The 26,260-nt window shown below is 39.0% G+C and overlaps 1 protein-coding gene across 5 annotated transcripts in view; it reads right to left on the reverse strand.

Annotated features, from left to right (window-relative positions):
• The window catches only part of DGKZ (diacylglycerol kinase zeta), a 128,891-nt gene that overhangs the window by 18,954 nt on the left and 83,677 nt on the right, over nucleotides 1-26,260 (reverse strand). For 4 of the 5 annotated variants that reach the window (XM_072422039.1, XM_072422041.1, XM_072422040.1 and 1 more), the window contains 22 exons: nucleotides 25,235-25,312; nucleotides 24,244-24,300; nucleotides 22,295-22,363; nucleotides 19,996-20,067; nucleotides 18,362-18,478; nucleotides 18,213-18,284; nucleotides 17,718-17,813; nucleotides 17,186-17,268; nucleotides 16,653-16,713; nucleotides 15,616-15,729; nucleotides 14,673-14,813; nucleotides 13,568-13,646; nucleotides 12,872-12,927; nucleotides 12,735-12,797; nucleotides 11,677-11,750; nucleotides 11,333-11,444; nucleotides 8,459-8,658; nucleotides 7,633-7,733; nucleotides 5,792-5,871; nucleotides 3,470-3,514; nucleotides 2,566-2,635; nucleotides 1,453-1,493 (listed from right to left, as the gene is read on the reverse strand). In XM_072422039.1, coding sequence (XP_072278140.1) covers nucleotides 1,453-1,493; nucleotides 2,566-2,635; nucleotides 3,470-3,514; nucleotides 5,792-5,871; nucleotides 7,633-7,733; nucleotides 8,459-8,658; nucleotides 11,333-11,444; nucleotides 11,677-11,750; nucleotides 12,735-12,797; nucleotides 12,872-12,927; nucleotides 13,568-13,646; nucleotides 14,673-14,813; nucleotides 15,616-15,729; nucleotides 16,653-16,713; nucleotides 17,186-17,268; nucleotides 17,718-17,813; nucleotides 18,213-18,284; nucleotides 18,362-18,478; nucleotides 19,996-20,067; nucleotides 22,295-22,363; nucleotides 24,244-24,300; nucleotides 25,235-25,312 — 1,881 coding nt within the window. The remainder of the gene's footprint in view (nucleotides 1-1,452; nucleotides 1,494-2,565; nucleotides 2,636-3,469; nucleotides 3,515-5,791; nucleotides 5,872-7,632; nucleotides 7,734-8,458; nucleotides 8,659-11,332; nucleotides 11,445-11,676; nucleotides 11,751-12,734; nucleotides 12,798-12,871; nucleotides 12,928-13,567; nucleotides 13,647-14,672; nucleotides 14,814-15,615; nucleotides 15,730-16,652; nucleotides 16,714-17,185; nucleotides 17,269-17,717; nucleotides 17,814-18,212; nucleotides 18,285-18,361; nucleotides 18,479-19,995; nucleotides 20,068-22,294; nucleotides 22,364-24,243; nucleotides 24,301-25,234; nucleotides 25,313-26,260) is intronic. The other variant, XM_072422038.1, reaches the window with a different exon arrangement.

A 26,260-nucleotide genomic window follows, 5' to 3' on the forward strand; every position in this document is an offset into this window, starting at 1 on the left:
GCATTTACATTTAAACTAAATATGTTGCTGCACATACTGTAAAATAAGTTCTTCATTTTTCTTTAATTAAATATTTTCTGGCAATCTTGGCAGCAATATTCATTCACAGGCTTTTACTTTACTCATAACAACACATATTATCAGTTCATTTGCAGCGTTGTCACGCTCTCTGGTGCTCAGTAGACTAGCAAAACTGAAGTCATATTGTGTAACGCAGACATCTGCAGGCGGATCCTACAAAATGTCCACAAGTGCACAGTAAAATATCTATATATATTTTTTAAGTTGATGCCACTTTTTATTTTCTTCTCTCTACACTAGGGGCTTTAGTTATAAAACAAGAAATCACATTTCCTTGTGGGAATCTTCCAGGTCCAAGTGTTTCAATGGCAGTAATTGAGAGAATTGCAAATTCCTGTTTATAAATGGAGCCCTGGGTGTTCTTTTGTGGGAATTTAGTTTTACTCTTACTCAATTTCGGGTACAGAACTTGAACAGTTAGTCTAAATATGACTATAAATTAAAGCCTATGCACCAGCTTTAGAAAAATTCACTGGGGGGTTCATTTTATAATAGGGAGCAGTTGTCACTAAAATTGCAAAAAAAAAAAAAAAAAACTCTTCCAGTTACAAGAATCCTTGTCCATCACTTACTTTTGTAACCGGTCATCCACTGTTTACTCTATACATTTCTTTCTCTATTCATTTCATCACCCTTCAGCTCTGCACCCTTTTTTTTACTTCTTGCCTCTGTACTTCTCTTAAAAAAAAAAAAGATTTTCCTCAGCAGGACCTCCTGCCTTGAAAGGCAGACCTAACCCATTAGGGCTTGCTCCTGGAATCAGTGGCAGATAGCCACAACTGCAACCTGTGCCCCCCCGTCCCCTCTACAGTAGTGGGGTTTACTGCTACAACCATGGCTCCACAGAATTCTCTCTGCTACATTGAGAAGAGGAAACTCAGAGAATTGCATGCTCTAATAGTGGAGAATAGTCGGTGTCATGTTCAGCGCCACACGTAGCACTGATATGGGAGGGCAGGAAAAAGAATAGGTGGGAGGATTGGATTTGGCTGCAAAAGCTAGTAAAGGTCCAAGAATGTTGATGGGTCTTCCTTTTGAATGCTAAATTGCATTCCAATAGCAAATGCAAAGCTTGACAAGAAAAGGCTGCACTTGGTGTGCCTCTAGTTTAAATGCACCTCAATAGGACATGCTGTGGCCAAAGAAATGCAGAATCTGAACTGCCACTTGTGATGCAGAAATAAAACCAGAAGGACTTTGATGATCTGTATTCGACATGCATTCTAAACATGTCACCAGGAAAACCATGCCCATTTAACATGAGTCTTGTGTAAGTGGCAGAGGTTTTTTGGGGGTTGCTTGTTACTAAAACAATCTATGCTGCTTGTCCCCTGGGATAGTTTGCAGCATGCACCACATAAAGGATCTTACCTGTGCTCGATCAATCCTATAGAATCGGTCCGCAGTGGTGGCTGAGAAAAGGAAACATTGGATGCTTTAGAGACATTACATATAGCATACAAAAAATTAAAGGTTTAACTTACAATATCAGCTAATTTATCAACAGGATTTCAACAGCAACAAGTTACACACCCGCATTCCTGCCTGCTCCAAAGAACTAAAATAGGGATTTGGGCTGGTTGCTATAAAGTAGCACACACTAAAGTGGGGAACCTTTGTCTGATGAGTGATATGAAAGGACCACATTTTAATAAAACACAAACAGATTTATTGTAGCGTTCAACAGGTTCTGTTGTCTAATTACTGTGACAAGACATTGCTGTTTCCCATTTGTTGCCACAGCACAGTGCAATCCACTAATGTTAAAAATACGTCCAAACAGTCTAAATTACTCTTAAACCTCTCACTTCCCCTCACATCATGTCACAGTATTATGTTTTTTTAATGTTACCTTGTTTCTGTATCAAACAATGTATTTTAAAAACTCTCAATTATATTACTAGGCTTGTAAAAGTTTTGTAGAGGTTGCCAAGGCAGTAGTAAGGTTTTTTTTTCTGGGAAACAAATCGATGTATGCACATGCATATGGAGAGGGACAAAGGTAGGAGAGCTCTGTAGTCCAGCTCACTGACAACGATGATTGGTATTACAGTGCAGTGAAGGCACGGTGTTATTAGCCCAAACGAGAAATTAGAAGCTCAGTAATTTATGGCAGATCATCAGGAATAAAACAAATGTGCATGAGTAAGGCTAAGTAGAATCAGGTTTTTTTGACAACAGAATTGCTGTCAACCAATACTCAATGGCTCAAATGCCCTGTGCAACAACATCTGTCAACCGAGTACAGCAAACAACTGTAAAAACAGCTAGTGATTGCTCCTGGAGACCCAGCGGCTGAACGTGAGTGCCTTGAGCCAGTTAATCATGTGGCTGATGAACTCAACATACTGACATACAGTACATTGTAAGATACTGGATCTTCCCTTTGTGCATAAAACTCAATATAAAGCTCACAGCATTACTTACAAAACATTTACCAGCCTCATTGTATTTGGTATTTAATGCTGTACATTTAATACTCACAATCCAAGAAGCACCATTTCGGGGAGAGTTTTTGTGATGACACAATTTGGGGTTTGCTTGTTCCATCCTCCTGAGCAAATAGAGATAAAAGCATTAGTAAGGTGTAGAAACCTAAAGAGTCAGGGAACTACACTAAATGCTGCTAGAAAAGCACATACATACATGAACCTAATATTGTACAGCTCTATATTACTGGTTTTCTACCGCTAACCTTGCTTGAGTGAGCTGTGCTGAGAGAGCACTAAGGGGCACATCTTGTTTGCAGATACACTACTATTGGATTTTAGGAATGTAAGCCCTTTTAATATAAAAGGTTTCCTATGAAAAGATTTTAAGAGAAACTGTATTTTTACACCAAAGTCTGTATCCTCCCTACCCTCCTCTTTTAACACGTCCAAACAATGTCAGAACGTGCAGGAGTTCTAACGCCCAAGTCATCGTTTTGGACCTAGTGTGGAACCATTTATAGCTCGAGGTGTCCCGATTCCCCTCTGATATGCCAAGTGTACACCGGACTGGGCTATAGAGCATAATGACCATCTCCAGTCCTGGACAAACCTTCCCTATAGCAGGGCCTGCAGCATGATGGGCATATAAGTGATGACTTGAGCTAATTATTGGCAGTGCAGACATAGATAATACTGCACTAGTGACTATGGTTCACATTTATTTGTCCAGGTCATGGTTTTACTAAATGCCCCTTTGAACACAGACTAATATATTCTACTAGGCTGCCACAAAAACTAAAAGCTAAGCCATGATAGGAGTATGCTACAGAGTGCATGATCAGGAAGCAAACTTACACACTAGATGTACTTTTCACAGAAAGAAGCACACAAGTCACTAACACATTGCACAAAGTACACAGGAATGGCACAATTTTATATACAACTTCTAGACACACCTTTAGGTCGAGACGCTGTAATATTGTGGGGTACGCAGGAAAGTCCTGGAGAGAAAGAGTCACATCATCTTATCCCCAATATCTGACAACTTTCATACCCACATCATTCACCTCTCTGCTTTGTACCTTTTACAATTTAGAAGAAAGCGCAATCTCTTACCAACAGCCTGACATAAAATCTCTTACAGATGTCTAGGGGACGATGACAATTTAAAAAAAAGAAAAAGTAATGGCAACAGAATAGTTTAGGATAAATGTATCAGTTTGAAAAGAATTGATTTATGGTTCATGCTATAAGACAAAGGAATTGATTATTTGAATCATTTCAGTGGGGTACTCCTGATCACCTAGTGTAAGAGCTACCTCCCCTTCAGCAAGGCTTGAATGTAATATACAATGCAATAACCCTGATTCACCCATAGTTGGATTTTTTACACTAGGAGGCAAATGCATTTGTATACCAGATGTAATCCAAAATACATTTTGTAAATTTGATTTTGAATATATACATGGCTAGAGTTGGAGCCGTTTCTATATCTGACTGAATTTCTGCTAGTAGCTGATTTTTTTTTGCTTTCTAGGAAGAGAGGGGGAAAAAAATGTTGCAAAGAAAGTGAAAATTTCTAAAGGGTAAAGTGTTGGTTGGGCTTTATTTCCGGCATCACCACTGCCGGTTCCCCATTGAGCATTTAGGATTGTGGGCCAAGTTAAATAAATTTAAATCCATTTGAGATGACCTCAGCGTTCAGGGGGGAGATGGTGGGGGGTTTGATGGAAGGAATAAAGTGGCGGTTTTGGGATGCTGCCATATAAAACAGCTCAGTCTGGAATAATCTGCAATACAAACTATTTCCATGATGTCAGTGTGTCCCCGCAGTGACATATCTGCAAGAAGACGGGAGTGCGGCGTTCAATATGGCAGCTATTCTAACATTCAGCGTGGGCACTGGATGCCAAGCACGATAGGACAACTAAATAACAACCTTTTATTTATATAATATTTTACTTGGATTGTCTGCCAAGAAATGAAGTAACGTATTTAATAATTGACATATACAGCAGCTAGATTGTGTACATTAGTCTTTTTGCCATTATCTTTCTTCAGTTCTCTGCATGGTGGCAGCCTGAAAGTACGGAACGTACAACACCCTCAGGCAATTAAATCGGGTACTATTCTGAACAGTCCACCACAGGCTGCCATACACGGACAGGTGTATGTTCAGGTATACAAGTAATTTTAATCTTCCTGATATTGATCATTTACCTAGATTACTACCATCCATTCATCAACCAACATTCCCATGTAAATAAGTGGGGAGAATCTCTACAAAAAAACAGTAGTAAACTGTAAAGGAGTTCTCTTATTGTTGAACAGAAGAGAGTATTCTAATTGGTTAAAAAAAATGTCCTAAATTTTGTAATTGTAACATGCCAGAGGGTCGGGGCAGGACTTCTCTGTAAAGCACAACCAAACCCCAAATCCACTTTTCCAGTATGCCTAGCTTGATACAGTTTTCTCAAGCTATTTTTTTTTTTTTGTGACCTGCAAAGCTTTTTACTTGAAGATACTGCCAACAACAACATTGCTTGCATTTTACAGCAGCATTGTCAGACTGCGGTGCATACTCCTTTTTGTCTACTTAGCTGGTCTATCAGATAGGAGGCCCAATTACTAAGTGAATCCCACCATCCCACTACCAATCACAGAACAGTGGCTTAGTGTTGTTGGGAGGGTTGGCAGTCTGTTGCTAATGTAAATAGCCTGCAGCATTCTCATACCTGGTCTGTGTTTGGGGCCAGTACCACCTCTGACAACCTCCCTTCAAAATGTGCCTCTAACAACTTACCAGCCTGCTTTTTACCTTGCCAGTGTGCTTTATCTGAGCCTGTTCTAAAGCTAAGGAATGGATTCAGCAAACTTCAAATAACATTTACTGAACAAGCAACAAACAGAACCTGGGCACATTTATCCATCATTAGTTGCTTGCTTGCAACAGGAATTGCTGCTATTGGCAGAATCACTTATTTACCAGTAAGAATCCTCAAAGGATCAGCAGCTTTGCAGTGGAATGAACATTTGTTAGGTGAAACACTACATTCACGTGTCTTTGTGTGCGTTACCCTCATTTGCAGGTCCTGCCCAGGTCAGAAGGCCCAATATTTTTACATTTGAGAATGTTTATATCTGTTGGCAGCAAGCACAGCAGGGTACACACATGCAAAAAAATTCTAATTACATGGATTCAGTAACTGAGCACGAATCGAGCATGTGCATTCCGTAAACACAAGGCTGACAAATATGTGTGCGCGGAGTGTCCTTACCTCCTGCAGCTGCTGTATGTGGATCCGACACGTCTCAAGATCGCTGTCTCCAGGAACCACAATAACTCCCACTGGGAGAGCTGCAATCACCAGAAAAGAAATAAAAAACGGGGAGAAACAGGGAGAGAATTAAGAGGATAAAGAGGGAGGGAGAGAGGAGGAATAAATAGCGGAGGAATAAATAGGGGAGGCAAGAAAAGGGGGGACAAAGAGAACAGGGGGTGGACAGAAGTGGCAGAATTAAGGGTACCAGGCAATGCTTTAGGCATGGAAAAAATATTTGCTTTCAAGTTTCTGTCTGCTTATAATGTGTACATGACAAGTAACCAGATTTATTTCCATAAGGAAAAAAGAATTCTGGGTAAGTGACATTTTAAAGTAAAAGGATTAGAAATTAATGGATTGTAAAGAATTGCAAGATCTGCATTTTAAGTGTCCCCCTCCCTCTTACTAAAACACAGCATACAGGGAATGGTGATCACTCCAAATCTTAGGATAAAGCCCTGCAGCACAGTGCTAGGGATGTCTTTTTTTGCAACATTTGGAGCACTCTCAAATCTTTAGATTTAGATGGAAGGATGACGTCAACCTTTGCCTAGGCACTAGGAGCAGAAACTGGGGGAAAGGTAAGCTCATCAAGTATTATCAAATCCCCCTTACAGGTTAATTTGTGCAATTTTTTTAAAAAAAAGTAATATCCCGGGGAGGGGGTCTACTTAATTTTTAGCTGTAAGGTCCACTTTAACTAGATTTTCGTTCCATAGCTGGCTTGTTTTAAAAGTTTGCATTACAGGGCTGTCATCCAATCATGCAGCTGCTGAAATCCAAGGGTCTAGTTATCACTGCTTTCACCCAAAACATGAGTTTACATGGTTCAATGAAAAAAAATGGAAATTCTGGGTGAAAATATTAATAAATGGACCCCTAACAATCCAAACATGTAACACTTTAGTGATAAGATCATGATGGTAACTAGGAGTTTGCACTTACTACTAATACTTATTCAGAAGTGGCAGAAACTATTTAAGAAAATATACAAAAAAGTTTCACTTGAAGACATTTATAGAAGAATAAACTGGTTGATTCCAAACTAGTGCTTATATCTGGCAACTTTGCATACCACAGTTCCTAATAAAACCAAAGGCAATATTAAAGTGGAACTATGGCAAAATAAATTAGAAAAATATGCAGTTTGCTATAAATAGCATAACATAGCAGTTTGTTTTTAGAGTAGTATATTATTTTTCACTTTTTTTTAGCATTGTGACAATGCTCTAGACTGCAGTACAATGTCACCCTTTGAACAGGGTAATTTTAGGTAAATGGCAAACAAATTAAAGCCTAGCTTCTTTAACACTTGGTAAAGCTGAGCTTCAGGCACTAAAACTTTCACTTAAATATGTCTCCTGATAACCACAAAACTTGTGGTTATCCACGAAATTTGTGCACCAAATGCCTTTGCAAACGTAGATATCTGTCTTGTAAAAGAGGTGGTGACTTGATCACTGTGCAGTATAAAGGAGGTAATGGAGCTGTGGAAGAGACCCAGCAGGTCCACCTACTACAGGCTCCCTGAAAAACATTACATGATGGTGGATACAGGAGCATTTACTCTGCACATGTAGAACAAGCAGAAGTGACCAGTCTATATAACTAGAAGGTTCTGCAAAAGTTTTATGCTAGAATACTGGACAGATCTAAAAGAAATACATAAAGCACAGATTCAAGCAGGAACACATTTGCCTGTTGTATTCATACACTATCTAATTATCCCAGATTTCAGCTTAAAACTGTTACAGCAACAGACCTCAAATTAAGTATTAACTTAACATGCTACTCACAGGCTTCCTTCAGTTTCTCCTTGTCATAGTGCAGAGCCTCATAGTCATGCATGGAGATGCGATTAACACGAAGACGCAATCTGTCGGGGACCGGCTGTTGACTGGAGACAGACACCAACATATTTATTAGCAGTTGCTGAATTACTATATGTTACTATCAGCTTTATATATGGTTCTCTAGCCCCTAAAACAATTTTGCAGATATTGGGGCCAGTTTATTGTATAAATAACACTTTACAGTCAAACATTTGCAAACTTCTCAGCTTATTGGCCATCTCATTCTAAACCATGGGCATTATTATGGAGTTGGCCTTCCTCTGTGGTTAATACAACCTCTGCTTTTCTGGGAAAGCTTTTCTACAATATGTTTAGGAATTTGTGTATTTTTAGTCACTAGAGAATTTCTGAGATCTGGAACTAATGTTGGATGAGAAGCCCTGGCTCACAATCAGCAATACAATTGATCCCAGAGGGGTTCAGGGTTGAGGTCAGGGCTCTATGCAGGCCGCTCGAGTTACTCCCTAGAAAACTGCTCAAACCAAGTCTTTATAGAACTGGCACATACTGGAGCATGTAGCTGTAGGTTTTGTATGTATTAAATCTGTATTTTGTGATAAATCAGATTTTATTCCTAGCCAAAATGTCTCCTTTTCCTCAACACCCCCTATAGAACGTCCCCGGTACCATCAATTAGAAGCAAACAGTATTTTGTACAGTGAAAACCTCAGCTATAAAAATGGGCTATAAAAATAGGTCGCCAGGTATTCAACAACCACTGGCTACTTGAAGTTTTGAAAATCACATTTACAGATAAAATTCTAATTACTCATTTAGCAGAGGGACAGACGTCCTCCTCTTTGTCTTCTGGATAAGGTTGGCCTGGTTTCGAAGACTGATCTTCACTACGGAGGGTCCCAGCTTGCACGGTTCACCGTCCACCTGCATTGGAATAGACTTGTATGTCCGCAGAAGAACCTCACGACACTGATGTAAACGCTCACCGTGACCCCCAACCTGCAGAGCTGCCTGTGGACAAAAATGAGAAATGTGATAAACTGGGGTGCATGAATGGCCATAGAGCAACAGATCGTCCCGCAGTAATAACAAAAAAGAAAAAATGATAGCTTCTGTGCTTAAAGCAGAAATATTGTCCACTTACTTAACACAGAAAGTGATAAGCAGTTCAGTATACAGCAAAGTAACTCCCGCGCCTTAATTTTTTGTCAGCTGAACCTGACCAACAAAGATACCTAATATTTTACCCAGTATTTATATAGCACCGCCATACTACCCAGCACTGATCAAAGTTCATATTCATGCAACTAGCTGTCCCTTTAGGGGCCTCACAATCTAATGTCCCTTCTATAGTCATATGTCTTTATACAGTCTAAGGTCAATTTTGGGGGGAAGCAAATTAACCTAACTGCATGTTTTAGGAATGTGGGAGGAAACCGGAGTACCCACAGGAAACGCACACAAACAAGGGGAGAACCTGCAAACTCCCTGCAGATAGCACCCTGGCTGGGATTTAAACCTGGAACCCCGCACTGCAAAGACCACACTGCTAACCTCTGAGTCACCATGCTGCCTATATGCCTAACTTGTGGGAACAGAAAATGTCCATGGCAGGAACAAGGAAGCTTTGGCAGGCACTTTTGCCATAATTGCATACTTGCATGCAAAACCCCGGCCTCAGCAGAGGACTGTAATTCTCCTATAAAAGCCATTTATCATTTGTCCTTGCTCTGCGTTGATATAACACAAGTCACTGCAAGCAATTTTAGGTGTGTTAGTATGTTGCAGTCTCATTCATTCTAAATGCTACCCTGAAACATCTCTACTCATATAGTGTTGCAGTGCACCAGAATGCAAAACTGGGTTGTGACAGAAAAAAATAGTAAATATCAGAATTTTTTCTCCACTGCCTGTTTAATTGAATGTATTTCCTTATCACAATGCGTGTTAACCAGTGTGCAATAATGCAATGTATCAGGATGGACAGGTGTATTGTTCTGAAGCTGTAGATTATTACAAGCTAAGAACAATTACGACAGCATCTCCATCTATGAAATGGTAAAAGTAAGAGAGAAGAAAAATGTTAAGCCGCATACACACGTGCAATTCTTGTCGTTGGAAAGGATCTTTCACAATCCTTTCCAACAATAAGAACCGCATGGTGCATGAACGAGTGCTGTACATACAGCGCCAATCTGCTCTATGGAGAGGGGGAGAGCGACGGAGCGGCACTCTGCTGCGCACTCTCCTCTTTCCCTTACATTAGGATCGCGTGTTGTTCATTGTTCGTGGATCCGCCAGGACAGATCCACGGACGATGAACGACGCGGGTTGTACACACGCCAGATTCTCGTCCAATATCCGCCCGAAGCTGATTATCAGGCGAGAAAAATTTGACGTGTGTACGTAGCTTAAGTCTTTTTTTTGTATATTCAAGACTTTTTATTTCACAGTAGTTTTCCTCTTCCATAAATTTACCTGTTCAACAAATGGCCAATTAACCATAAGTAGAAAACTCAAAAAAGAATGTACAGCTATGTATTATCAGTCACCAACTCTTCTAGTTATAGCAGCACTGCCATCTAGTGATAGAAACTCTTTGCTGATCTCACATCATTAACATAGTGTGAAGCCACAGGAGCCCAGCCTGCACCAATCATTGATCATTAGGTGTCTGAATACATGGAAATAACTAGTGTTTGTATATACAAGAACATATGGCACGACCATGCATAGTAAATAAACATATTAAAAACAATTTTTTTTTATGCTTTATGTATTTTACAACTATAAATGTAGAGAAGGTGGTGTGATTTTGTCTGGCTGTACAGACCACAGGACTAGATGGAAAAAAATACAAATTTGGCAAAAAAAAAATCTATCCTATATATGCATTAAAATGTGTATTTGGCAATTTGATTGTGTTTTAAAGTAACCTAATGAATACACTCTGATATACTAACTGATATATCGTGGGCAGCACAGTGGCTTAGAGGTTAGCACTCTTCCCTTTGCAACACTAGATTCCGGCTTTGAATTTCAGCCAGGACATTATCTGCATGGAGTTTGTATGTTCTCCCTGTGGTTGTGTGGGTTTCCTCTCACATTCCAAAAACATGCAGTTAGATTCATTGGCTCCCCCGTTCCAAAAAAAAAAAAAAATTACCTTTGTTAAATACTGTATTAAAGATATATGACTATGGTAGGGCGTTGGATTGTGAACCCATTTGAGGGAGAGCTAGTGACATGACTATGGACTGTAAAGCGCTGCGTAATATGTCAGTGCTATATAAATAATGTGTAGTAATAATAATAGCTGTAGAGGCTTTGTATATTCTCTACAAAATAGTGTACAGGTATGAATGTGAAGCAAGAGCAAGGTGAGCCCATAATAATAGGGACTGATATGAATAGTTTTAAATGCTCTGCAAAGTTCTGAAGGAGTACATTGCTAGTACAACTGATTTTGCATTAGGTAAATGTAAATTAGAATGTTTTGTAAACTACATCAGGCTATTATTGTTTAAAGCTACCTGCCAGCTAAAAATGTAAAAGTAATATAACAATTAAAATTCCATATTTGTAGAAAATGTTTTAAAATTATGAATCATTTATTTCCTGACCATAATAAATAGGAAAACATGTACAAAACCACTAAACCTATTCTTTAAACTAGTGACAGTACCAGTGATGCCATGGTGAAGCCGATCACTTCGATACATCCATCATCATGTCTCTGAGGTTCGAAGTCATGGTGCTCCCCGGGATTCCCCCATGGCATGGTGCCTGCACAGTACCTAGAACAGCAAAAAAAAAAACAAAGGTAATTTATTTAATGCAGCAATAATAATAACATTCATATACAGCAAACACTTTATTAACACTTTGTATGTTGCTCATTTTAGTATCTGTGCTAGAAAAATGACTGCATTTTTTTTTTTAAAAGTCTGGTAAAAAGGATATGGGGAACATAATATAATATATATTACAAAATAATAGTAGATCGTTCAGCAACCCTTCTCTACTCACCGAGGGATGTTTAGAAAGACTAAGCATTGTAATTTCAGCTCCTGAATTTTTGCCGTCAGGTCCTGCCCGTCACACTATATAAAAAAAAACAAAAAACAATGTTTTGAAATTGTCAAACTGAGCATTTAGATATCCATATTTTTCCTAAGTGCAGCCATGTCAGGAGTCATCTATATAGTGCCCAGGAACACAGCCCCATCTGCAGGCTTTCGGTTACTTTTCCAAGTCTCACTCCCCATCAACACAAACCTTCTTAGCTGCCCTGCTCTGTTTAGATGCCAGTAGCAGAACCCAATACTTCAGAGTACGAAGGACCATGAGAAGCAACAAGAATTCATATGGTCACATGGGGGAAAGTCCATTAATCTGTGTAGGCCCCAACTTCAAAAATTGCTAACTTACACAGAGCAGTTTTTTGCTCTTTTATTACATCAGGATATGTGTTCACTGCTAAAAAAAACTCTGATTTTGGTAAATGAGATGACAAAGCTGTCACATGAAAAAGCTGCAGAGGATGTGTAAGGCCCCTAAAGCACTCAAAAGGAATAACCCCTGACCTCTGTATATAGATTTAGTTGAAAATAACAATTAGCATAGCAGTGATATCATTCCAATATACTGTCCAAGTATGGGGATGTCTGCGTGCGTGTTCAACTTTTATCAGTTTAATTCTGAGTTTGATTAAAACTGCTCCCCCACCTTCACTTTCTGTCCTGGAGATGCAAAAGCTATGCAATAGTCTCTTGATAGTAGCAGGAAAAAAAATAAAACATTTCTAGAAAGACACTACTGCTGCCATTTACCCCCTTACTAATCCCTTCTATTTCATATTTTTTTAAAATTAAGTATTGATCTGACCATCTCACCCTAAATTTCCACTGTGTGTAGTCAAAGGAATTCTTGGTGCTTTGTGCTCTTATATTGGACTTGTCCCACCAGAACATGGGCACATTATCAGTTTAAACACTGGTGCAAACTCCTGGAACTTTTACATGAAGTGATACAATTACAGAGACAGTTGTAAGTTATTGATAATAAACATTTCTGTGTCTACTTACCTCAACTCTAATGTGTTTGGCCAAATCTCTTGAACTGCCAGTTAGGAAGTCGGAGAATGCAGTCTGCATGAAGAGACAGAATGAGCGAGAAGAACAAGCAAGATATCAGACTGATCACCACATTTAGTGCTACTCACCCCAGCGTAGAACATCTTATTGCGGAAACGACTGTTAAACTTTTCTGGGTTTGCTTCTAAGGAAAAAAAAAGGACAGACCGATCAGTGAAATAACAGATTTAGTCAACGATGTTCACTGAACCCTAGAAGGAGCTACTAAAGTTAGTCCTGGATTCTACCAAGATGATAAAAAGGACTAGTAAATGGTTGAGTGTGTATGCCTAAAATGACAGCCACTAGGGTCCTTGTATAATATATCTATAACATATACAGGCGTCAATCCACTAAGAGTAAAACATCGCCACATATCAACATTGTACTGCCTGCGCTAATTCTCAACAAACACAAAAAATCTTTAATGTAAACTAGCTTTTCTTTAGGATTGTTTATCACAGGAATATTGAGATTGTTTGGTTTTACCTAAACAAATGTAACATCATAAGCATGACTGCCTTAAAGATTTACATGATACATAGAGACATTATGACTACTGTTATGACTACACTAATATAATATTACTGTGATATTGTACTTGTGCCTTGTTTTTTTATTCAAGCATGCAATATTTCAGAAAACCACATGACATGACCTTGGCAAAGCATAAATTATTTCTTTATGAACTGAATCCACAATGTCTTTTTCCAACCCACAAGCCTCCTATTCCATAAGCCTCACAAAAGTCTACCACCCATCACTGCATCCCCCAAATATGTTACCTCGGGACTCGTGGAATTCCAGTGTGACTCGAGCATCAAATCCCAGGCTAAAATAATTATTGAACACATCCAGAGGCAGCTGTAAGAAGAAAAGAAGTTTAAAGAGATAAGTAAGTTATTATTAAGTACATACACAAAAATTGGTCCATCTGACCAACATTTGTTAAACATTAGTTTTCAAATACCAGTGTCTACACACAGCATTAGCCAGTAATATATACAGAAAGCAAGTTATCAAAACATGGTATAGTTCTCACATAGCATCTCATATTTGAAAAGGACACTGTTAAAGCTACCATATACATTATAATATGCTACCTTCTTTTACACAAAATTCCAGGTACAAATTGGATTACCTTTGTATTCATTCATTATTACTAAATGGAATAGATTAAAGATGTAAGTAGAGTAAGTACCCTGTTTCCCTGAAAATATGACAGTGTCTTATATTAGTTTTTGCTCCAAAAATTGCACTAGGGCTGGCCTTTTTTTCATGAACAATTGACATTTATTCTTGAACAAAAAATCAACATTTATTCAAATACAGTCGTGTCATCCAATTCTGGAACAACATCATAACTCCCCAAACCATGAATTCCATCCTGATCATTTCCTTTAGAACCATTGGCCCCATTTTCTCATATCTAGCAATAGTGCTTTAGCATGTCCTGTATATATATATATTGTAGCTTATTTTCGGGGTAGGGCTTACAGTTTGAGCATCCTCAAAAACACGAAAAATCATGCTAGGTCTTTTTTTCGGGGAAACAGGGTACCTGAATCTGACTTGGCATCAGCCTCCTGCAATCCTTGTACGGTTTCTACAGCTGAACCAATGTTATACATTATGGTGCAAGAAGCAGGAGAGTAAGCAGAGAAAGATGAGCACATTGGTGTGCTGCTTCTCATGGGCCAGAAACAGAGTAGGGTGGGGAGGAAACATGTACAGGATATTATTCTACAACAAAAAAAAATCAGGCCCCTTCTGCTAGACAGCGGTATGCTATAAGGCAGAGCTATGTTAATCTCAGTACTAGCTGGAGAAAAATGCAAATTCTTTGGTGGTAAAACATTCCTCATGTTCATAATGCATCTGTTTACTCACTTTATTGGTTGCTCCTTCTCCCCAATCCTCGTCACAGGCATCAGGGTTTCTCTCCACTTCCAGGTTCCAGCGATCCAGCTGGACCACAGTTCCCTCTTCTATGTGACTCAAGATCTTGGAAAGTGGCTCATCAGTGTAACCCTAAAAAGTAACAGGATGTAGGATAAGCTTCAGTATAAGGCTGTATATAAAGATCATATTATGGTACTACATTTTGCATCTCATTATGTATGGTATTTAAACATAGAAACTCTGCATTTAAACGAGGAGAGCTGCACTGACTGCATGTTGCCAATGCTGACCCTTCTGTGAATGCTAGTTGCCTGGTTTCTACACAAATAGCAGAAAACAATGTTCCAGCTCAATATGCTCAAGATTATTTACATAGAACAAAGATAATACTTTGTTCATCCACCTACAGCACAAAGGGGTCTCTCATTTACCTGTAGTCTCTTTGCCCACTGACATACAGCATGATGGAGCCTCCGCTCATTTACGCACAACAAAAAACAATCTTTCCGGTCATTAACATAACAGTATGCAAGGCTTATTTCTATGTAGAAGAAATTTATATCTGGGGTATTTCTTCAGCTGGCCATACACTGTTAGAGGTTTGAATGATTAGGTAAATGACTGATTTCTCCCGGATCTTGGTTGTTTACCTGGATTACTGCCATTCCCTATCGATCGTTGCTGAAATCTGATTGAACGTTGAACGCCGCCACCAATAGCTTTGTACCACTCAATCCTGTACAGTTATGCAGCCCTCAATCCTTTTTTTTTTTTTCCACCCCGCTTGATCATGAAAAGAACAAGTGTTACTAAACTATCTTTAAAAAAAAATAGAGCCCTAGCTTTTCATGGAGTTGCGGTACATTTGGCCAGCTTTACTGTACTACTACTGTACATTAGAAAAGTATACTATAACTGCATGTTCACTTACCCCACCCCAGTTTAAAGTTCTGGCAAGGTCATTTCCCGTTCCCAGAGGCAGTATAGCGACAGGCGGAGAAGGGAAAAGATGCAGCTGATCCAGTACAGAAAGGATCCATCCCACCTAATGAAAGAAATGTATTGTATGTTACAAAAGAAAACCAATATCACATCCATAACAATGGCATAACAAAGGTGGCAGGACTGATCGTATCATTTTTGTGGAGTGCATTTGTTTCTGTATCTTGGCCCTGCTATAATATTCAAAGCTTACAGATCCAGAATACATATTACACAGGAAACAGAAGAATGCTATGGACCAGATAATTGCACAAGCAACTCTCCTATATTGAAATGCAAAGAAACAGTTACCATAGCCTCAGTGTTAAATATACTTCACACTATGGGGTTCCTATGTATTTACTTCCAATTTGCTTTAAGGAAGAAACAACAAACTATTCTGGTTCTTGGTTTAGTAGGCAAAGCCCTTGCTGGTTGTAGCAGAAATTCAGCTAAGCGAGGGGAATCTCCTTACTATTTGTCCAGGTACCATTATCACTAGAACAGAAAATGAGGAAAAATTATATTACTGTCACCAGAACAAGAAATGAAAGGGTATTTTCCAATCTGGATACTGAGGGGGATTCTCCACTGACTTTCTATTATGTCTTTAGGAAGATAGTAAATGAAACTCTGGCCAAGGGTAACACTGCAAACAGCAATAAACGCTATTGGAGATTCCAACCCTTACTCATTTAACATTATTAAAAACCCTAAAAATATATATTGGTAGCTCATGGTACATTAAAAGGTCCAGTAAGTTTCACAAATAAAAAATTAAAAAGAAATAAATGTACCATATATATATTATGTACCTAAAATTAATTTTTGAACAACCCTTGTGGTAAAATAATCTGCAGTTATAATCACAGAATTGGAAAACTCTGGAAGAACACTTATAGGGAACTGCTGATTTAGAGTGACTAGGAGACAAGATTGCTCAAGTACATGGGGTCCTGGTACAACACAGACACACACAGGACTTACAGTGCCATCACCGCCGCAGGCCAGGATGCGCAATGATGGAACTTTACGATACATCTCTAATCTGTCGGCAGAACAAGAACAAGATTAACTGATTATAAAACAAATGATAGCATTAAAGTAGATGCAAACCCAATCACAAAAGAAAGGCACTGTTGCACAGCAACAAGTGTTCTGCATTGTGGTTCATTCATTAATTCATTCAGGAAAGCACCCTAACATACAGAAATGCAATATTGCCACAGTAGGTGTGTTGCAGCCAATATTAAAACACACGTATAATGCATTGCAGTGTTATTGCGTTCAATTTATATGACACCCCCTGCCCATTAAAGCAAAACACCTGGGCTGTAGCCCCCTGATTTGTGGTGGTTGTAAATAGGCTAGGTACCCCACAAACACTATGTGTTGCATTTGTACTACAATGTCATATCTGTTACTCTAAATGTTACTCCAAATGTCCAAAATGGCTCAAAATGTCAAACAAAAATGTTTCAGTAAAGTAATATGTCAAATCATTTGATGTAAATACTTACGCTTCTCTTGGACCACCTTGGCTAAGATCAAATACTTGTCGTGGATTCAGATACCACATAAAGGACTGGAGAATCTTTATACCCTGTGTAAGCAAAGGTAACATCAAATAAAGGCGCTTACATGGACATGTCTAGGCTTTACCACCAATTATCTGTGCACGATAATTTCCAATCACCTCTTAACGGATGTGACCAAACATGTATTTAGCTGCAGTTTTATTACATTTTTATTAATGAACATTTTCATTTTAGTAATCCAAACTTGCCAATTATCTGGTAATGTAAACTAAAATTCTAGGTGCTGCAAATTTGATATAAATGTTTGTTTTAAATGCCTTTTGAGGTAATTAGCTTTGTCAGCTGGTAAAATGTTTGGCAGTCACATTTCAGAAGTGGCAAATATGGAAACTGAATAGATCTGGTCACTTATATAGCATTCCACGTCTACAGTATTTGTGTAGAAAGGTTACCAAGTAAAGATGTGTTCATGTGTCCATAGCCAAATATAATAATCTAAACAAGGAATCTGTACCTGATTTCCTCCACTCTTGGGGTTCACAAAAACAAGTACAGGCTTCATGAGCGGGCATGGAGCAGGTCTGATAACAAACGGTCGTATCCTCGGCTCCTAAAACAAAAACAATTCAATGAAGCTTATAAAAGAAAAACAAAGCCTGGAAGTCAAACTTCTCCCCCCCTAGTGCGCAGGCCCATTCTTTAATCTTGTTAATAAAGCTGAACTCCAGGTAAACAGATAAATGCTCATATGAGGAAAAAAACACAAAACAACAGAAAGAGAGAGTGATGTTCCTTCTGTAATAATCATTCTTACCTGCCTCATTGCTCTGTGGAAATGTCAAAAAAGCTGAGCAACCCCCATGCCTGCCCAAAGGTCATATCATCCCTGCCATAACAGGGACAGGTGCATTTATTGGGAGTTCATTCTGCTTTGTGTCTTTTATAACTGCCTGGAGTTCAGCTTTAAATCATTGTACCATGCAGCCCATCAAGACCTTTTGAAGCTTACCTCTGCACCTTTCTTGCTAGGTTTTCTCTTGAATGAAGGTCTCTTTTTTTTCTTGCTGGACTTGATTGAACTCTGATGGGAACACATAAGGATTGTAAGAGAACGGGTAGAGATGGAGGAAGATGAAGTAACTGCAAAGTGTCACTAACCTGCGGCCGGCGAACTCTGACGATCCAAGTGGGTGGGACTATGACAGCAGCATGAGCACCTAAGGAACATGGCTCTTCTATGTGGTGCAGCATGAAGCATGATACCTTGTTGTGGTACTGAAAAAATGTAAAGTACATTGGGATGAATTATTAATAATAATATTAAACAGGATTTATATAGCGCCAACGCAGTGCTGTACATTAAATAGGGGTTGCAAATGACAGACGAATACAGTGACATAGGAGGAGAGGACCCTGTCCTGAAGAGTTTACAATCTAGAAGGTGGGGGAAGTAACACACAAAACTAACATTATAATTACATATACACAATTATGGAAAAGATTTTGGTGTCTACTACTAGTTTCTAATATTTCTTAGGGACTCCAGCAGAGAATGTTTCCTTGCCAATTGTCATGATGCTGTTCATGGCTGATCTGAATGTCTCATATCTGATAATACAATTGGGTTGTTAACATTTATGCCTTTTTTTATTTTCTCTAATAAAAATTATTTTCCTTTAATTCATTTAGTCCAACCCTGACAATGATAGACTCCTACGGGCTACTTACTGTATAACGCTATCTGGCATCATAAAATTAAACTGGTTAGGAAAAAATGGTGTTAAACCCTCCCCTTGCTCGCAGCCAGCCTATAGTTTTAAAATAAAGTCTCTATGACCCGGTTATACTTTATCCATGAATTATGGAACAGCTTTCAGAAATACACAGTAGAGGGAACTTCTATCAGCATATCCCATCCTGATGACATAAATGCTTCATATATGTCTAAATAGCGGCCATTTACACAATACTGCAATGGTTATGGAGATGGTACAATGATATTATAGCATACAACAGTGTTCAACTCAGTCGGTGGGAGGAATTTGTAGGCGGGTGTATTGTGACCCAACTTTTCAGTAATTCCCAAAAAACAAGCGGGGTGGTTACTGAAAAGTGTCGGGTGGTACGCCCGGCAAAAAGTGGTAAAAGGTCACTACACTCTGTTGTAAAAAAACAAAACTGTATAAAGTAGAGGCATAAATAGGTAAACATACCCGCAGCAACCTCCCAAACATGTATTTTATAGCTGTTTTTACAGGGAAAGCTACTAGTACCTAAAGCTTTGTCCCTTTCTGCCACTTTCACATTCCAAAAGCACATCAATACAGCTCAACATTGTGATAGACTACCTGGAAGTGTCACAGCTTCACTGCTAAAATAACACAGGATTTTACAGCAACAGGTTTTGGGAAGTTGCTGCAGGTAAGCTGAGGCACCATCCATGCCTAAAGCAGTTTTAATTTTAGTTGCTCATGACAGAATCACTTTAAGGACTTATTTCAACTGGCTTATTGTGCACTTTAAAAGAGTTTTGCATTCCACAGACCGTTGGTGTTGGCATCTGACTGCAAATGCTAGTTGCCTAGCGGTCTTTCACATCAATATTTTCTCAGTCATCATACATGCAGGAAACTGGAATTTTCAGAACAGGATCAGTGACTTTCCTTAACACGGGTTTCTTTTAATCAATGTTATGAACATGTCACTGTCAGCCTTGTGCTGTATTTCCTTTCACCCTCTTGTCAGATCACAGAGAAGCTTATAGCACAGACAGGCATGACATTGATACTTACCGCCAATTTGCACCATGAGCAGCTGATTGCAACAATCTCTTTGCTGTGAAAGGCAAACTTCTGTTGAAACCCCTGTAAAGACAGACATTTCAATAAACTATGAGCGTATATTATTTAGAAATTTCACAAACATCACATTCATCAAGCACATTGGCTATGGTGGGGCTACTACTATAAAAAATAAGGCATTCCATTGGTGGGTACTAGGAATATAACTCCAAATGCAGGGTCACAAATGTGAGACAAACTAAATGTGAAAAGTCCAAGAGCCTCCCTATAGCTTTCTAGCAGTCACCTGGCGCAGTCACATGGCACAGACCCAATGGCCCTCTGCCATGCTTGTTAGAGCCACATTTGGATGTACAGTCCTGGGGCCTTACCCAGCCAACTTTCAATGACACTCTTTACCACACTCCTGGATCCACAGGCCTGAGGCTTAACTAACCCTAGACCAATGTTTTTCAACCAGGGTTCCTCCAAAGTTTGCTAGGGGTTCCTTGAGCATTTTGTGCACCCAGGTCACAATAGGTGACTCCAATGATCTTTTTGGGTGACTGACCATCATGCAAATAAACAGTGAGCTGTGGATATAATAATCATAGCTGGGATTCCTTAAAGAACTGAGAGTGACTTCAAGGGTCTCCCCATGTTAAAAAGATTGAGAAACGCTTCCCTATTCCCCATAATGGTCATCACAATTGTCCCTGACTCAAACTTTTGCCTGGATCCTACTTTCAATACACTCTGGTCTCAGATCACAAAAGACCTTAATCTTACTGACCTTACAACTTTATAGTCCATATTTTGATTATCTAAAGATATCCAACAATTTCAAAATCAAATTGTTATCACAACAACTTAGTAGAATTGCTGTAAATAAAGTGTCAACAAACTGTTTTAGTAACACCGTCAAGAGCAACCTAACCAGAACTAATAAGCTTCACTAGTTCAATCTGCACATTTTCAATACTGGTATTTAATAATGAAAAATGCATAACCTTTTATCTAAACATTCAGAGGCAATATGGAGGCTGCTATTGCTGATTTCTTTGAATACTAGTTGCCTGGCTCTCATAGCTATTTAAGTGTTTCCATACATTGGGCCAGATTTATTAAAGCTCTCCAAGGCTGGAGAGGATACACCTTTATCCCTGAAATTGGGTGATCCAGCAAACCTAGAATTGATTTAGCTAGCAAATGTTTTGAATTTTGGACCAGATCTATTGCTAGCTAGTGGCAAATGGCATTGAAAAAATCCATTCTAGGTTTGCTAGATCACCCAGCTTCACGGATAAAAGTGTATCCTCTCCAGCCTTGGAGAGCTTTAATAAATCTGGCCCATTCTGAGTTACAGATTTGTGAAAAAAGAATGCAATCGATTATCAGACTGAACTCTAACTAATCCGTATGTTTGTTTCAGGGCAGCCCAGCAGACAGGTAACTAGAATTCTCAGAGAGTCAGAAGTGACAGCCCCCGTAATTTTGTTTCCTAAGGTTGCCTAAGTGTCACTTTAAGACTGTAAAAGCTTTTTTTTTATTTCATTAAAAAAACTGTTTTATTTTCCATATCAGTCAATAAACCACACTATATGTGTGGAATATGTTTAGCACTCATTGACTGGTTTAAATATAAGCAGACCACAAGGTCTTTAAATGTGTTAACAAATGGCAATTTATGGCTTCACTTGATATCACTTGGTGAAGGAAGTGGTCATAGGTAAATACAGCTTCTGGTATTCTATTTAAGCCAGCACAATTATAACAATCGTAGGGTCAAAGCCTTAAAACTGAACTAAAACCTCCCCACATAAGCCTGCCATATGCTTAACGTACCTTCCCTCTGTTCCCTGGAATACTCGGCAGTGTTAGGCCAGATCAGAGTTGTCAAAAGCTATTCTATAACCCTGTGTAAGCCACAATTTAAAAGCTAGTTCATCTGTACTAAGGACTGGGATAGTATTGGAGACAATTTTTGTTGTTCTTTGTAAGCTGTATGTACTTATATTTGTTTTCCATTGTGTTAAAAGAACGCACAATTTTGAGAAATACTGCAAGAAATGTTCTAATCAAACTGATTGTGTGAGGTTGTTACTTTTGCAATTTAACTAGTGTGATATTTTACACAGACTGATGAAAAAAAAACATCACAAAACAGCAAAAAAATACCACATATTGTAAAGCTCATCTGCTTGGCCAAACTTTCCTTGCAAATTGCAAATTTATTCTGCAAAACCACTGGCCCTTTAAGGCTGGAGTCCATACAGTTCTGCCCCCAGTACATGCTGATAATTCCTCTTACCTTCCCACACTGCCGGCACTTCCCTGCTTGCCGTCTTCGGTGAACCCAGTGATGCCGAACAATTACAGGCTAAAGAGAGAGAAAGTACTTGAGTGACTTCAGTTTAGGGAGAGCGACTGTGCTAATTGCTCTATGGAATCAGCAGTTCTGGGCAACTCACAGAGAACATTTTCACTGCGACAGACCGTTTCAGAAAAACTATAGTACACAATTCTAAATTATAACTGTAATAATATACTAAAAGTGTATTTAAAGTAACACAGTAAACACAGGGTCACTTTTATCCAATAGCACATACCTGATAAAACAAGAGTAAACACTTACCTTTCCAGTGGCCTTATCCTAAAACTGCAAGTATTCCATTGGTTGGATGCGCCCAATAAAACCCGTTCGTTGTGGCACACATTCTCTCGCTTATGCAAACATCTTCTAGTACCCCAAGATATTGCAGTGGCTCATATATTAAAATACCAGTTCAGTGCTCCCCCGGCAGGTGCTAGGTGTGTGTAATACCTTGTGGTTTCTCCCACTAAATGCACAAACTCCAGACGTCCAGATGCCAGAACCTGCCTACTCTCCCAACACAGGTCTGGGCCTGCATTGGGGGAGTGAACGCCCATCGCCTTGAGCCTGTAATGTCCCTGGGAGATATGGTCCATGGCTCTGGCCGGTGCCCCCCCAAGCAGGGTCCTTCTCCTGACCCTGCTGGTGGGTGCATCGGCCAGAGCCGTGGGCCCACCTGTCAGTCGGCCGGTTTGAGACCCCTGGCTTATATGGCTAGTAGAATACTTGCAGTTTCGAGATTCAGGCAGCTGGGAAGGTAGGTAAATTTCCTGTTCTTTTAGAGAGCATAGCATTGTATAGCAGTGATCTTGTGCTGATGGTCACCTTAAAGACAAAGCTTTTTTTTTCGATTTTAGTTTAATCAGGGAATAGTTAGAACCCCTCTTCATCTATTTTTTCTATCCTAGTCCCACTGGAAAGAGTTCCCTCCACTTTCTGCCAGGAAAACACAATAGGAAGTGAGTCCAATACTGTGAGAAAGTCATTTAAAAGACAGAAGTCACAAGAACATGTAGCTTCATATAAACATTTCCTGTCAAACAGAATACCAGTGGCTGAATCTCCCCAGGGGACAAAGAAGGTAAACCTGAGAGATGTTCTAGACTTTAAATTAAGACTCTACAAAGAAGATATAGAAGACTTTCTAGCCACCTTATATCGGGAATTCCTGGAAGGAATCTGCCGAGGTTTGAAGGATGTCACCGGTATACTGAACGGGTATAAACAAATAGAGATCTTGGATTTTAAAGTAATATTGGTGTGCTAGTGCAATATGCTTTATGTATCATTCTACCAAATTTCATTACACTGCTGGATACACGGAGAGGGCCACGCTTAGCCAGGTAAATCTCCAGAACTGAGCTGTCAATGTGATTGTTTAGTCTTGCACAGAGTAGAACTGAGCTGAGTGATGCAAGTAAGTGTCCCACACCAGCTGTGTCCACCTCCATAGCTTGGGCCAAGCCATTATATTATAAAATGAGTATTCACCAGTAACATACCTGTATCCTCTCCTCCTCCTGCGTCACTGTCTGTATTTGTCTGTCATTTGCAACCCCTTTTTAATGTACAGCGCTGAGTAATATGTTGGCACTATATATATAAAAATGCTATATAATAATAATAAGCTTGTTGAGCTCTCCCATGAAATGCTCAAAATGCTATGCTGATGGCGGTCTTTGGCTTCTAATCCTTAAGATTCATGGGCCAGAATCCTGTCTAGGAAAGCTCTTGGATCATTCAAGACCTCTATACCCTGTCACTAAAATTTACACAGCTTTGGGCAGGTGTAAACACAAGAAAAAGTAACAACATTTGAATCATTCACAGAATGTGAATATTTAATGTTTTGCCAATAAATATAGTCCAGAAAACAGAAAACATACCTCCCGTATGTTGCGGGACCCAGACTCCCGAAATGATGGCTTGCATCGGAAATTTATCTATCAAAAGATATTTATAAAAATGAATTAAACTGACAATGTAAGCAACGTGAGCATCAAAAACAATAGTTTGGATCTCAGATGATTGGCTACAATTATTTATTTTGAACATTATGTTTCTACTACAATTGATACTTCATCTGTGACCAGACTATGGGCATTAGGGTATTTTTTTAGGCTTAACAAGCAGTAAAAGTGCTTTACAGCAAGACAGTGGACAGTGGAGCAACATTATCCTTATAATTCCTCTGACCTTTTTGTCAGCAGTAACTTGCTAATGTTGACCCCAATTATTACAATGGGGCAGTGCATAAAATTGCCAGAAATAAATGCAGCAGTGCGTTGGAAAAAGGTGTTGGAAAAAAAGTAGGAACATCAGACCTGCAGCTACAGAAAATATAAAGCATTTTTGGCTGTATTATTGTAAAAAAAATTGCTCAACTAAGTGTATAATAACAAAACCATACAGTCTTATCTCAAAATAAGCGTAAAGCATAAGGTTGTCTCCATTTCCGATGGCTTCTTCAGGGGAGAGTAGAGAGCAAAATGCAGAGACAATCTTATGCTTTACACTTATTTTCAAATAGGATTGTATGCTTTTGTTATTGTACTCTGGTTTATTGCTTAGTTGAGCTCTGTATAGCCTAAAATATTCAATACATATATCTCTTAAACTACTGAAGTTGCCAGAAAGATTTGTTCTTTGCTCTCCTCTGATTTTTACCTTTTACTCACACATAAGGCTGGGCAACCATGATCTCTATAAGATAAAAACAAACACTTTTTGGGCTTCCACTCTTCCTTTAAAAATACTGTATTATTGCTTGTTAATAATAAGTAAAAACCATAGTCTGAGCACAGGAGCATCGTGGAAGAAAAGACCAAACGTCTTCATCCATGTGGTCCACCATCAAGTGAAGAATGTGACACTTACTTTTTCTAGCTGCTCAATACAGGGAGTATGAACCACGATTTTACATGCTGCACACTTCCTCCGGGATGCCGACTTTTGCTGGAAAAAGAAACACAATGGAGAATAAATAAACTTGAACTATATGAGGAATTTGTGACATAGAATCAATATAAAAGAATAACATAAACTGCTATGTAAGAAGGATCAGTCTTCATAAAACAAAGTTTATCTCTAACCTTATCTTTAATTCTGCACAGATGTACAGGTTACAGCAAATTATTTTATAACCCTCTTCCCGTTCTTCATTTGAAAAAATACTTTATTTCAGTTGCACAAAATACTTAACTTTGAAGGGGTAAAATATTGAAAGTATTTATAATTAGAAATAACAGAGATAAGTGTTCGTCCAAAGTCTGTACTTATTAGAAGCGTCCTTGGCTGCCGTTAGAGCTGTGGGTCTTTTGGGAAAAGTTTCTAACAGATATCTGCAATGTTTGTTTAGTCTTGGCAGAGCCGCTTTAGCTTTGTTAGGATGAATATGGAATGTTGATGAAAAGCAATTTTGAGATTACAGCACCACCCCTCACCTGGACGGAGATCTGAACTTTGCCTAAATCAAATATTTAGGTTTTTGGTTCCTAGTTGTATCAGTATAGAGTTGGCTGCATGTTTAGCATAATTCTCTTGCTGGAATGTGACCCTCTAACTTTGCCTTAACTGTCTCATGCTACAACAGTTTTTTTTCTGTACAACAGACTTTATTTAGTCCCATACAACTAGCCCACTTGTCCAGTTCTTGCTGATGAGAGCCTGCCCACCGCATTATGTATTCCCCACCACGCTCACAGTAAGAATGGTACAGGTAGTCCTCAGGTTACATACCAGATAAGGACTGTAGGTTTGTTCTTAAGTTGAATTTGTATGTAAGTGGGAACAGGTACATTATTTTAATAAATGCAATTAGGACCGATGTTTGTCTCAACATATTATTAGGCAGCGTGGTGTCAGTTACTGTATAAAATCCTCACTGTGAGTTAATCACAAAAA

Source organism: Pyxicephalus adspersus, chromosome 9, assembly GCF_032062135.1.
Source record: "Pyxicephalus adspersus chromosome 9, UCB_Pads_2.0, whole genome shotgun sequence".
Taxonomy (NCBI): domain Eukaryota; kingdom Metazoa; phylum Chordata; class Amphibia; order Anura; family Pyxicephalidae; genus Pyxicephalus; species Pyxicephalus adspersus.